Source organism: Cnephaeus nilssonii (genome assembly GCF_951640355.1).
Source record: "Cnephaeus nilssonii genome assembly, chromosome: 1".
Taxonomy (NCBI): Eukaryota; Metazoa; Chordata; class Mammalia; order Chiroptera; family Vespertilionidae; genus Cnephaeus; species Cnephaeus nilssonii.
The window spans coordinates 21,002,372-21,015,927 of NC_137072.1; the positions used below are offsets into that span (position 1 = coordinate 21,002,372).

The 13,556-nt window shown below is 43.8% G+C and overlaps 1 protein-coding gene across 2 annotated transcripts in view; it reads left to right on the forward strand.

The window, feature by feature from the left end:
- PIP4K2A (phosphatidylinositol-5-phosphate 4-kinase type 2 alpha) overlaps positions 1 to 13,556 on the forward strand; it is a 165,655-nt gene that overhangs the window by 107,605 nt on the left and 44,494 nt on the right. For both annotated transcript variants that reach the window (XM_079770646.1, XM_079770645.1), the window contains exon 4: positions 7,230 to 7,382. In XM_079770646.1, coding sequence (XP_079626772.1) covers positions 7,230 to 7,382 — 153 coding nt within the window. The remainder of the gene's footprint in view (positions 1 to 7,229; positions 7,383 to 13,556) is intronic.

The window sequence follows — 13,556 nt, forward strand, 5'->3', positions numbered from 1 at the left end:
ACTGACAGCAGTAACTATTCCTGAATGTTAGAGCAAGAAGAAAGCTTAGAGACCATTATGTCCAACTGTCTTTGTTTGCAGATGATCAGATAACAGAGTAAGGGGTGGGGGCAGGGATCCTTGAGAGTTCTCATTCCCTTGACTTGACCTCTAACTCAACCTGTTTCCGCCATGTTTGCTGAGGTCCGAAATCCTGAAAAGACAAGAAAGGTGGTAAAGGCGGGCCAGGAGTGACTATTGTGGGCAGTGGAGGCAATAAAACACTCTCAGATTTCCATTGCATCTATAATTTAAAGGTTGATCAAAGTCTTTTACGGCTCTGCATTAAAGGGATTATGGATTTTGTGGTAGCCCAACAGGTTAAACAAATGACTTAGACTATCAGTTTCCAGGGGCTTTTCCAAAGCCTGGACTCTCTCCTCAAGCCCTCTGTCTCATTTAGCCCAAACCTGCTCCTGCTCACTGCCCCCCCGCCCCCCCCCCCCCCACATTTTAAATAGTCTTTTAAAACCGTAAATGGTTATTATTGAGGGCTGTAGAAAATAGCCTGTAAAGGTGAATGGGGGGAAAGTGTGTCGCTCTGCGTTTTCACTGAGTACAGACTGAGGTTTGGCCAGGGTCGGGGAAAGGAACCCAGAGCTAATTGGAAGAACTCATTCTACAAGTTTTTCTTTATTTTTAACTTACCACTAACAGAATAACTCATTAATCTTGATCTGCATCTCTTATTATCTTCCAAGTTAAAATTTGCTTTTTATAATAGCAGCTATAATTTATTGAGTACTACTGTATTCCAGGCACTATTATAAAAACTTAGTATATTATCTCATTTAACCCCCAGACAAACTTTTGATTATTATTATTATTCTCATTATTATTACCTTTCTACAGATGTGGAAACTGAGGCACAAAGAGCTTAAATGACTTACCCAAAGTCGCAGTCCTGACGTCTAAGGCTCCTATGCCTGATCCATGCTCTGCTGTCTCTGTCTTCATCATCAGGACTCTGAAACTTGAAAGGTCACCAGGCCTCTGCTTAGGGCAATATGAGCCTGAGAACACATGAATAAAGTAAATAAAAGTATGAATAAACGACACTTAATGTGGCGAGATGGTTCTGATGTTCAGCACGAGTCCAGGACGTGCTGATGAGTGTACACTTAGTGGGTTTGTGAATGTGTTCTCTTCTGAGGGCTTCTAGACTTGGGAAGGTATATTAGGACATTTCAGGCCAGTAAAATTTCACACATTGAATAAGCCCTGGATTGCCTTTGTTGTGTTGTGACTTTGACCCCAAATATCCACAGAGCACTGGATGTTTTTGTGCATTCACACTTCTCAAACTGAGAAGTTCAGAATCCCAGGTTTTGAAGGTTTAAAATGTCACCGTGTTACAGAACATATAGCTCTCTAAGCGTGGCCTCTGACAAGGAGTTCGTTTTCTAAAGAGAGTAGACCTCTCCACACCCTAGATAGATCTCACTGGGTAATTTTACCTGGTAGCTTCCTCATAAAGACAGACAGGTAAATAGGGGTAAGGGTTCTTGAAAATTAACATTAAAAACACACACACAAAAAGCAAAAGTGAACATTAGATTTTGGAAATGGGAGTTATCTTGAAGACGACTAAACCAGTCCTTTAAATGGTGCTTCTTTCGTCCATGCAGATCTTGTTCTAACTTGCAAATTTTGTCTTTTTTTTTTTAATGTTGCTTCCCTCCCCCAACCCTCACCCCCAACCACTTCAGCATTCCCAATATAAACGATCACTCCTTTCAACCTTGGCATTCTTTGCCAAGAAAACCCACACAGTCTTAACAGGGGAAAGACAGAAGGTGAGACAGTCTTCTAAAGATAAAATCCAGTGACCAAAAGAAAATGAAAACCTCCAGTTATGCTTAGGCGTGTGAATGAATTACACCAGACATGGTGAACTGGGCCCCGTGGTGAGAGAGAGGAAGGGTTCGTAGGATTGTCACCACAGCACAGGACTGCAGGAAATCCCGAGGACGAGGCATCTTTCAGCCCTGCCTTGTGCCCTGTGAATTGTCTGACTCTAGCCCTGAGCTCAGTAGCGCCCCGTTTTCCTCTTCGGAAGCCTTGCCCCTCAAACACCCATCTGCCTCAGCTCTTGTCTCAAGAGAAGGTGGCTCCTGACCCTGCTCGCCTCAGGTAAAGGCAGGTAATGAACAGTCCTAGAACCAGTCAAGGTAGATTTGTACACATGGCAATAAAAGCGTAAATTAAGGACTCTGACTGCATTAGCACTGAGGCTGTTCTTGATGGTATTTTTCACGTTTTATTTGGCAAAATTGAAAACATAAAGACAAGTTTGGTGGTTTTGCCAGCTGGCTCAGGCACTGAATTGTGATTAGAGGGTATTTGTCTCCACACAGAAATCTATATCGACAGTCCCATCAGAATGCCCAGCACACTCTCGGGCCGGGCAGGGAGGCAGCAGTGGTGGGTGGGGGGAGGCCGGCGGCTCTGTCGCACTCCACGTTAACAAACTCAGACGGCAAGTCATTTCCACTCTGGTTTCTGGTTTCTGGTTTCTGATCTGTAAACTGAGTGGTTTGGAATCATCTCCATGGTTGCTTTCAACTGTCATGCTCTTGGATTATGAGATTTATTTACACGTAGAGGGACCCCTTGGGGGCTCCCAAAGATCACTCTCAAGCTCTGTTTCTTCTCAGGGCTTCCTCCTCTTGGCCTCCCAAACTTGCCCAACCTGAATGATGCTATGGTTCATTTTCCCTTTGTGACCGAACAAAGCACACTGATGAGTTTCAATATTCAGTTTCATTCGATAGCGGACTGTTTTGAGGCCACGCCGTGACTATTTTCGTACATACCCATGACCCCCTTGCCTTAGCTCGTTTTCTCATTCTTGCCCTGCGTACATCTGGAACCTATGAAGTGTTATTTTCATGCTGCTCTGAGAACTGTTGTCGTCCTCTCTCCAGTCTTGGCCCAGATGTCCTGAACCGTTACTATGCCCCGCGGAGAGGATGGCTGTGCTCCCTTCTGACTGGACTTTCCTTGGGAAACATCGAATCGCTTTCTGAGGTCTGCACTCCCCAGCAGCCCCAGAGCAGTGTGCTGTGTCTCCGAGGGGCTCCATTTTTAGAGTGATAAAAAGCTTGAAGTAGAGATCTAATTTAGCCCACCCTCTCCCCTGGGCTTTATTCCATCACTTTTCAAACCCAGAAACGGAGGCCCAAGGAGACCATGACACCACCCAGGGGAGATGAGTGGCGAAGCATGTGCTAGGTGCTGGGCCGCACCCTGCCGTTACCGAGCGCTGCCTTGAACACAGACAAGCCAACACTTCTGCCTTACTTCAAAGGCTACAAAAAGTCTATGATTATGATGTTACGTAATGGCAAAAGTTTAGTCTTGTCTTATAAATTGCCCTCTTTGGTTACCTCAGAGGAAGCTTTAGGCAGGAGCCGTAGGCACATGATATGATTGGACTCCGCTATACTCCATTTTCGTTGCCTTCAAGTAGGAAAACGCACCTGGCGTTTTCTGTCTCACAGGAATGTGAACATAAGTAGGAAATAATGAGTTGCATTCTTCCAGGCCTTAGAATCATTCCAAGGACCATGCATTTTGTGTGCAACTGTGCTTACGCTTCTGATTTTCTGCTTGTCTGGGGCTTTCAGTAAATTTGATTCATATATTTTGTTATTCATAGTGATTGTAAAACGTGCATTCTAAATTTAACAAAATATCTGTTCCTGACACGACAGATTATTTTAAAACTAAAAGCCTTAAAACCATTCCTCCACACACTGTAAGTAGATAATTGTGGGATGGGACTAATGTGATTATTGAAAAATTGATTTGAAGCAAAATCAAGATTAGCATTTATAAGTTGTTAATATCCCAAGGTCAAGATATGGCCAATATCCATATGGAAAATCTATAATGAATAATTATCAATGTCTTTGAAACTGAACGGAAAGGCAAAGGATTTGGAAGGAGGTAGCATGTAAGCTGAGGAATTATGACATTATGTTAGTATGCATTCTAGCCCTTTTTAAATCCACGCATTGCCTTCAGCATAATCAGTATTATGAGACATTTCTTTAGTGAATTAATACAATGAATTATTCTTCACTTTAAAGTTTCTTACTTTAATGAAACAAGAGTTGGACAGGATAGAATAGGAAAGGCGTTTATTCAGGTAAGTCTGTAATTATAGCACACTTAATGCAGAGACTGCACACGCTGCACCAGATGAAACACATCGTAGCCACAATCCAGGCACTCTTGGTTCTCACATGTGGTCCGAAGACAGTCTATCGGCATCATCTGCCTCTTCAGATGCCACACCCCATAGCTGCTGGATCAGACTCTGCAATTTAACATGACCCACAGGTGATTTGGTTACTCATTAAAGTCTGAGAAGCACTGATTGTGCAGCTTTCAGTTTTACTCTATCCCATTGGTCCGTGACAGAACATTATACTTTCATATCTAATACTAGAGGCCCAGCGCACGATTCAATCGTGCGGGTAGGGTCCCTAGGCCTAGCCTCCTGCGATCAGGGCCATCTTCTGCCTGTTCGCCAGTCCCCAGGCCCAATGCTGCCTCCGCCGCTGCCACTGAGCTGCCAGGCTGTTGGGATCACCAGCTCATCTCCAGCCGCTGCCGCTGCTGCTGGGGCTTGAGGCGCTGACGAAGGGGAGCACGGCAGGGGATCTGGGTGCGGACAACCGGCTCCCCGCCTCCGATGGCAGCGGAGCTGGGTGTCCAGGGTGTCCGAGGCAGCCCCCCTCAGTGGCCGCCAATCCAGCCGTTGAGAGGCGGGGGGGGGGGGGGGGGGGGGGCGGGAGTCCCGCGCCTCTCAATGGCCGGATATGCCACCCCGAGTCCCGCCCCCCAGCCTCCCACCGCCCAATCGTGGGCGTAGCGGAGTGATGGTTATTTGCATATTGCCTTTTTATTATGAAGGATGCCTAAGAAAGCAACCTATGCAACAGATGCTGCTGTAATTCTGTCCTTTGCTGAATCCAGTTATCCCTTACTATTTCCCACCCTCCCATAAGTTATTTTACAGGTATTATCAATTGTATAAAATTTATAACCTGTTTGCTTGACTGTCATAAAGTTGATTGTTCCTGCTTTGATTTTATGCCTGAAAGTAACTTGTAATCTTACGATTCCTAATGTTCTTATTTTATCTGGAATGCCTTTTGCAAATTAATGTTTGGGAGGAAAAAGTAAGGCTATTAGCCAAGAGCAATGATTGCTTGTTTCTAGTGTTAAAGGAGCATTCACTTTGAATCTTAATCGGAGAAATTAGTATAAAGGAGGTTTATTTTATTTTTTTTAGAAAAAGCAGTGTAATTGATAATTAAACTCCTGTTAATACAGCCATTTTCATCCTGAAAATTATTTTCACCATCCTGTCTAATGAATTCCGGTTATCTTTTTTTTAAAAAAATATATTTTATTGATTTTTTTACAGATAGGAAGGGAGAGGGATAGAGAGTTAGAAACATCAATGAGAGAGAAACATTGATCAGCTGCCTCCTGCGCACCTCCTACTGGGATGTGCCCGCAACCAAGGTACATGCCCTTGACCAGAATCGAACCTGGGACCCTTCAGTCCGCAGGCCGACGCTCACTGAGCCAAACCGGTTAGGGCCGGTTATCTTAAGAATAATTTAACTCTGCCACATCCTGCTATTTAAAGTCATTGGTAGTTACACTGATTCTTTGTTTCTTCTCTCCAGTTTTCTAATAAGCTAAGGAAAGCAAATCCAGTGAAATTCGCAGTATTGGCTCTGCACTTTATAGCTGTGCCTGCTTGCATTGATCACGCGGTGCTATCTCAGGGAGCAGTTAGTACCAGGCAGTCCAGGGCCCATCCTTGAAAAGGAGAGCGAGCTCATGGCCAGCGTCCCTCGGCTCACAAAGGACCCGCTTGCACAGCTGTGCCACTGCAGTATAATCACACCTCATATGACTGGATACTGCTGGGTTTCATCTAGGAAGGAAGGACAGGTGAAAGAGACAGAATCTGCTAGACAGAAAGGGAGCTCTTTCATTGAAAACCCATGACGCCGTGATATTGCTGCCTCTCTAACGATAACTGTGTCCCCTTAAGTAGATAGCGTTTGGTTACTGGGGCTTTTGAATGCCCGCGTTTAGAGAGGAAGCTGAAGAGGAAGGAGTCTTTGCCTTTGAATCCCTCAAATGCAACCCAGTGGGGCCAGGCAGGGAAGGAGAGTCAGTTCTGAAGCGCAGTCAGCAGAGAAGACCAGACTCCTCAGATGCCAGGGCTTTGCTCATCCCAGGAGTCTGGGCAGCCAGTGTAAGAAGGTTGGGGAGGGCCTGGAGTCTCTAAGAAAACAGGAGATTCAACCAGGAGAGTTACATGGGAGGAAAGGGTAGAGACTTACTAGCTGGAGTGTCAACAGCCTGAGGCAGATACTGGGATGAAATGGTACTGGAAGAAACCCTGCTCAGAGCCCCTCCTTGTCCTACTCTTCAGAAGATAGTCATTCCCAAACATGGCAAGGGGTGGAAGATGGGCCAAAGCAGAATCTCCTGAGGAGCTATTTTAGAATACCGCTGCCCGGCCTCCTCCCAGGGCACGCGGCAGGCAGCAGAGTATACTAATTGAGTCGTTTACTAGTTGAGAGCTTGGGTTCTGAGCCAGCGCACTAGAGAGGGAATTCTAGCTCTCCCCTTATTAGCGCTGTGACCTTTGCCAAGTTGTTAAACCTTTCTGATCTCCATCTCCTCATCTATAAAGTGATGGTGATATTAATAGAAGCCGTTTCATGGGGATGAGATCAGAATTGGGAGAAGTACTCTGCGCTTAATGTCTGGCAGAATCCCTGTCATTAAGGAAACGCTCAGTGATGTAAAATTTTCTTTCATGACTGGGACCTAATTTTATTCAGAAGAAAATTTGGGCTTTTGCCCAACTCGGAAATTGCAAGGTGAGCAAAATAACTTTGATTGTAATTCTAGACATTAGCCTATTTTCAGGACATTAGAATTACAATGCAGACCCACCCTGTTTTCATTCCATTTGAAAGACTAGCATTTTAATTTATGATGCATATAAAATGTTGTCATCCTACGTACCAATTTCTTCCAAACACAAATGTTTTGGAAAATTTGTGATGACAACAGATGTTTGGAAATCAGAAAGCCATGTTTTTAACTGGTTCTCTTTTCTCCTCCCCACTTATCCCATCGGGAAGAACTCCTTGACCAGAAGCGCACCCCTTCCCAACGATTCCCAGGCACGCAGTGGAGCCCGGTTCCACACATCCTACGACAAAAGATACATCATCAAGACCATTACGAGTGAAGATGTGGCCGAAATGCACAACATCCTGAAAAAATACCACCAGGTAATTTTTCTTTATATTTGAAACTCTGAAAAGGTTAACATTCATGACTTCTGATTATCAAGGCCAAAGATTTAAATATTAAATACATCGTCAGCAAGTGATGAGAACACATTTGGCATCAAATTGCCTCTAGCTGGGCTTTTTATTTATTTATTTTGTTTTTTAAAAAATATTTTTATTGATTTCAGTGAGGAAGGGAGAGGGAGAGATAGAAACAACCAATGATGAGAGAGAATCATTGATCGGTTGCCTCCTGCACGCCCCCTACTGGGGACTGAGCCTGCAACCCTGGCATGTGCCCTGACCAGGAATCAAACCGTGACTTCCTGGTTCATAGGTTGACAATCAACCACTAAGCCACGCAGGTCAGGCTAGCTGGGCTTTTTAAAAAGTACGGTGGCCAGATTACTCACAGTTAACATTTAGGAATGCTTATCCTCTGAAGATGATTAGTTATTAATATAATGCTTTTAATCTAAATACTCTTCTGTATAATAGTTTCGATGTTTGCCATCCTGATTTTAAAATCGCTCAGCTTAAGATCTGGCAGCATTTCAAAAGTTTTTTGCACACGTCAGAAGTTAGGTGTTGACCTGTGAGTATTTATCCATTTACACCTCCAAATCCTATCCTGCTTTCCTGGCCTCCAATAGGCCCACCCCCACTCACTCACACCCTAGACAATTCTTTCATTTTCACCCTTCAGCATTAGTCCTTCATAACCACCTGGGGAAAGAATGAAATCACTCTTGGGAGCAGCAGTCCCTTCCTCCTTCCCACCCTTTCTCCCTCCCTCCCTCCCTCCCTCCCTCCCTCCCTCCCTCCCTCCCTCCCTCCCTCCCTCCCTCCCTTCCTTCCTTCTGTTCCTCCCACTCAAGAATGAATAACTTGCACTGCAAGTTGCCTGGTGGAGCACATGTTCCCAGGTCCTAGTGGAGCTGTGAGATGCCTTACTGACTATGTAGTAAGAGCGTGAAGTCCAGTGTCAGACAAACCCAGGTTCAAATCCCAGCTCTGCCACATACTAACCATAGGACTTCTGGTCTTTGCAGCCTCCGTGTTTCCATTTATACAGTGGAGATAATAACAACAACAACGAAAATGAGTCCTAAAGATTAAACGGGGGGGGGGGGGGGGGGGTGGCTGTACCTCAGGTACTTAGCACAGCGTCTGCCATACACAAGGTGCTCAGTACATGCTGATGGTAGTTGTTACCAAGTCATACGACAATAACCAGTAACAACTATGTCATCTCGAGAAATTGCAGTCTTATGGCATGACTATGACCGTCGCTTGCCACATGGCAGCAATCACCTTCAGAACTGGTGTTTGAACACACACGCTCGCACGTGCTTTTAGAGTCCTGCTTCGGTTTCTTTCTACCTAAACAGCTTCAATCCCCCTCAAAGATAAAGACTGGTTATCACAGAGGGTACTGAAAATAAAGTGCTATGGGCCCTGACTGTGTAACCCAGTGAGTTTTCAACCTTTTTCATCTCATGGCACACATAAACTAATTACTAAAAGTCTGCGGCACACCCAAAAATGTATTTTTTGCCAATCTGACAAAAAATAGGTATAATTTTGATCCATTCACACTGGATGGCTACTGTTGTGTTGGCTGTTGTCATTTTTTTTTTTTTTTAATTTAACAATCTGAGAAGAGGTCACTGCTCCTGACTAAATAGTCAGGTACTGCATGTTTTAAAAGGTCTTGTGGCACAGCAGTTGAAAATCGCTGCTCTAACATCATGAGTATTTCTTGGCAGTTGCTTATTCTTCCAGTCTTTGCAAATGTGATCAGTTGCGTTTTGCTTGCAGTAAAGTCTATAAATACCCTTGAGCTATATTTTGTTTCCGGACACTTAGAGCCACCCCTAATTTGTCTTCTAAAAACATTAGTCAGCCTCTAAATTCATTTAACATGTCACAAAGCATTTATAACATCTGCTCCTTTTGAAATTTGTTCTATGGCGCTCATGCTGTTGCCTGTTATGAAGGAAGTTTGAAAGCGCCAGGATAGTACCTGTGAGGGAGAAAACACTAGGGAACTAACTGGCTTCTGAATAAGTTGAATTACAGGATGCCGCTTTTAATTAGTGACCTTTTAAACTGTCCAATGTTTCATTTCTCCTCCTCTGAAGCATAGTGCATTATTTTTACACTTTTTAAAATTGTCTCAGAACTTTCAAAGCAAAGAGATACCTCAATGGCTGATGAAAACATATTCTGATAAATGTCTGGATCCATTCTAATAAAATGACACGTAGTTCAAACAGCAACTTCTTGATGACAGCTTTGAATCAGAATTTTTTGACTTTACAGACATCACAATTTGAAACATTTTCTCTGGGGTAGTTACTGTGAGCTCACATGCAGGTTTGACATATCGTAAGTGTTACTTGAAATACACTGGGGATCAAAAAAAGTGTTAACATGCTCCAGGGCCTTTCAAGTGCTGAAGAGTTTCTTTCATTTCACTATGACAAAATAGTTATTTTCTTGATGTGTTCTTTAACCAGAATAGTCTGATTTATCTAACATTTGCATTTTTCTTTCTTTTTAAAAATATCATTTTAAATGTAACTTCAAGGGTCTTAGTGATTGAAAAATCACCATCATGAATATAATTTACTTAAAGTATAGTAACTTGAAAGTCAGGAGACACAGATCCTCACTTGTTATGAACTGGTTACGTAGGCCATCTCTGAACCTCCGTCTGCTCATCTACATTTCATTCATTCATTCATTGGTTATGTATTTACTCTCAACCCAATTCCAGATAGGATATAAGGTGGCCTTCAAGAACTTTGAAATATAAGAAATAGTAAAAAGAAAGAAAAAAAAAAGATAGGAAAGGAGAGGTTGAAGACTCCTGCCACAATGACCAGCATGTTTCCTACCTTGAGGGCCACTCGTTTGACCCTAGTTTCCTAGAAGCCAAAGTGGAAAGTGAAACCTGCGTAAATCAGTTACACAGCTGCTGCGCCTGAAGACACAGAAGGATCAGGTACTAAGGACACATATAACTGTTCTTGGTACTGAGGTCAGACAGGGTTATTCCCAAGACATTCCCCACAGAGAGGACCGGTGACAAGATACGCATCATCCTTGCAGCCAGCCATGCAACACACAGGAATGTCATAGAGCTTGGAAAAAACCGTCAGTGTAGGCTGCTGGACCCACGCCAGCATATAATTTACATGTAGTCAGCGCAGTTGCACAGAGGGAGGATGCAGCGCTCTGCCGGCCTGTCCCAGGCAGGATCTGACTGTTCTTCAAGCTGCCCTGCTCCCGGGCCACTCTCGGACAAGGTGTTGATGAATATTACATGGGGTGAGCTCCGCCTGGTGCGTTCTCCGGAGTAGCTGTTCCGTGCGATCAGACACAGGCCCCGCCATCTGTCATCCAGGAGAGGTCCTTCCACGCTTTGTTCTCGATTCTGTTCGGTGATGCTCGGGGACATTTGAGATGGGGATTAGACCTTTTCTTGCTACTTTAAGTCGGCCTGGACTACTTTTAGGATTTATATTGAGTCGCAGAAGTTTTCTGTCTCTTGCTTCAGTGGTAACTGTCAATTCTTTTATTTCTTCTTGGTTTTTTGTTTGCGCTTACCTTCTAATTTGCTGTGCTTCTGAACCGATCTGGACAGGTGATTAGGCGTGCTCCAAGTGCATGTCAGTAGAGGGGACCGGCTCCCAGCGAGGGTGTCTCCTGTGGGGCAAATTGAAAACTCTGGACACTTGATGGCCCTTCACTTCTCTTTATTCTTCTTTTCTTGTTTTTTGTTTTAATGAAAGATACCCAGAGTTGCAACTGTATTCTGGGTGATTAAAACTACTATAAGTCCAGCTTCTGGAGGAGTGGAACATTACTAGATATTTAAATAAATTCTTCCTCGGGTTAATTTTCTGACAAGCCAACCTCCCCAGCAGTGAGGAGTGGGTGGCTCAGAGTGCAGACTCTGGAGCTGGCGGCTGCCTTCACACCCAGCTTTGCCCTTAACTAGCTGCGTGACCTCTCTCCACCTGCTTCTCTGTCTGTAAATTTGGATAATGATGCCTCCTTCATTTTGTGTTGTGCTGCTTAGGTGCATTGACATCTGTAACCTGCTCGGAACAGTGCCTGACATGGGAAGTGCTATATAAATGACTGAATAAGAGATTTAAATACCTACTCGGTCTCCCACAGCCCAGTGTCCAACGCTTTAACTCTTTCATTCATTCTTTCAGTCCACTAGGGGGCCTGGTTTCTGGTAGAGTGTGACCCTGAGGCACAATTAGAAGATTTGAACCACAAGGGGTTAGATTTTCCCCCCCTGAGCTCCAGCATCCTGCCTTAGTATTTATCTGCTCCCAAATCCTATCCTAATTTCTACTCTGTTCTAAGAAAGGACGCACCATCTCTGAGACCAATCAAAAATTTTACATAAAGCAGAGCAGACTTTTCTGTCTCTTTTCCTTGATTAGGTTTCCTTTTTTATAGTTGGGAAAATAACTTAATGTTCATGTGTAAATACCCATTTTTTTCAAATTTCTCTCAGGCTAGAACAAACTCAGGTCTTATAAATGGTGATGTTTTTCTTTCAACTGATTAGTTAAGTAATGTCAGAGAGCATTCAAAAAGGAAAAATTAATCAAGAACCTACTTGGATGTCTGATTTCTTCTAAACTGACAGATTTTTTTTTTCCACTGACCTGAACTCATTGGGAGTTTTGGTGTCATGTAGTTTTTACTTTAATTAAAATTAAGAATCAATATCAGCCAAAGCCGGTTTGGCTCAGTGGATAGAGCGTCGGCCTGCGGACTGAAGGGTCCCAGGTTCAATTCTGGTCGGGGGCATGTGCCTTGGTTGCGGGCGCATCCCCAGAGGGGGTTGTGCAAGAGGCAGCTGATCGATGTTTCTCTATCATCGATGTTTCTAGCTCTCTATCCCTCTCTCTTCCTCTCTGAAAAATCAATAAAATATATATTTTTTAAAAAGAATCAATATCAATAATATTTTAGAAATTTTTATGGGCAGGAACAAATTACAGTATAGATGATGAAAATATCATTAATAACTTTTAAGTTTTTGAAATGCAGGGGTTAAATTTATTTGCTTCTTGTAAAATGATCAAATTGATAAATAACCTAAAAATCTTTTCTTATTCTTTGTATTTGGGAAACGATTAGTAATGAGCCGAATCTAGACGTTGGTATGCCTAAAAAATCTGAACTCCTTATTAAATAAGCTAGCTAGTGCCTCAGATTTCAGTAAAGGATTTTAGGGTGAGTCCTTGACTTTTCTAACCCTCCTGGGAGTACATCTTTTTTCTTTTTTTTAAATATATTTTTATTGATTTTTAGAGAAGACGGAAGAAGGAGAGAGAGATAGAAACATCAGTGATGAGAGAGAATCATTGATTGGCTGCCTCCTGCACGCCCCATACTGGGGACTGAGCCCAAAACCCAGGCATGTGCCCTTGGCCAGAATCGAACCTGGGACCCTTCAGTCCGCAGGCTGATGCTCTATCCATTGAGCCAAACCAGCTAGGGCAGGAGTACATCTTTTTATCCTGCTGTGAAGGACCATCGTGTTGGTGTTATCATTAGCAGAAGTAGCCACGAATAGAGGAAAACTAAGAAAAAAGGCACCATAAAAGTCAAAAATTAAAATAAGAAATTTGGAGGTGTGAAAGAGAAAAACTTACACTCTATATCAGAGCTTCTTAAACTGATCAAAGACAGAACACCACACATTCTGTGAAAACCAGATTCTGTCTCACACACTCCCCGGTGACGCCGATGAAGCTGCCAGTACGTGGCAAGGCCGTACCTGCTTTCTAGAACAGGAGAAACATTCTGGGGTTGCTCTATAGCTTTTTAGTTCCCCACCTGAAGGAGAGGTCAACTGAAATGTGAAAAGTCCATTAACATTTTAAGTCCTATAAGCTCCAAGAACTAGGTGACCAAAGGCAGGCTCCCCGCAGAGCCGCTGGGCCATCCGAAGCTGCAGGTGCCTTTCTTGCTTTCCTCTTGGAAATGCCGGGAAGGTGTCTGCCATCTCAGTCCCTGTGGCATGGGGAGTGCCCCTGGGAGCTCCCCTTTGCAGACCAGGAGTCGCTGCTGGCTGATGGAGGCAGTAGGAGCCCTCTGTTCCCAGGTCCTGCTTTCGCTCCCGGGTTCCTGGGA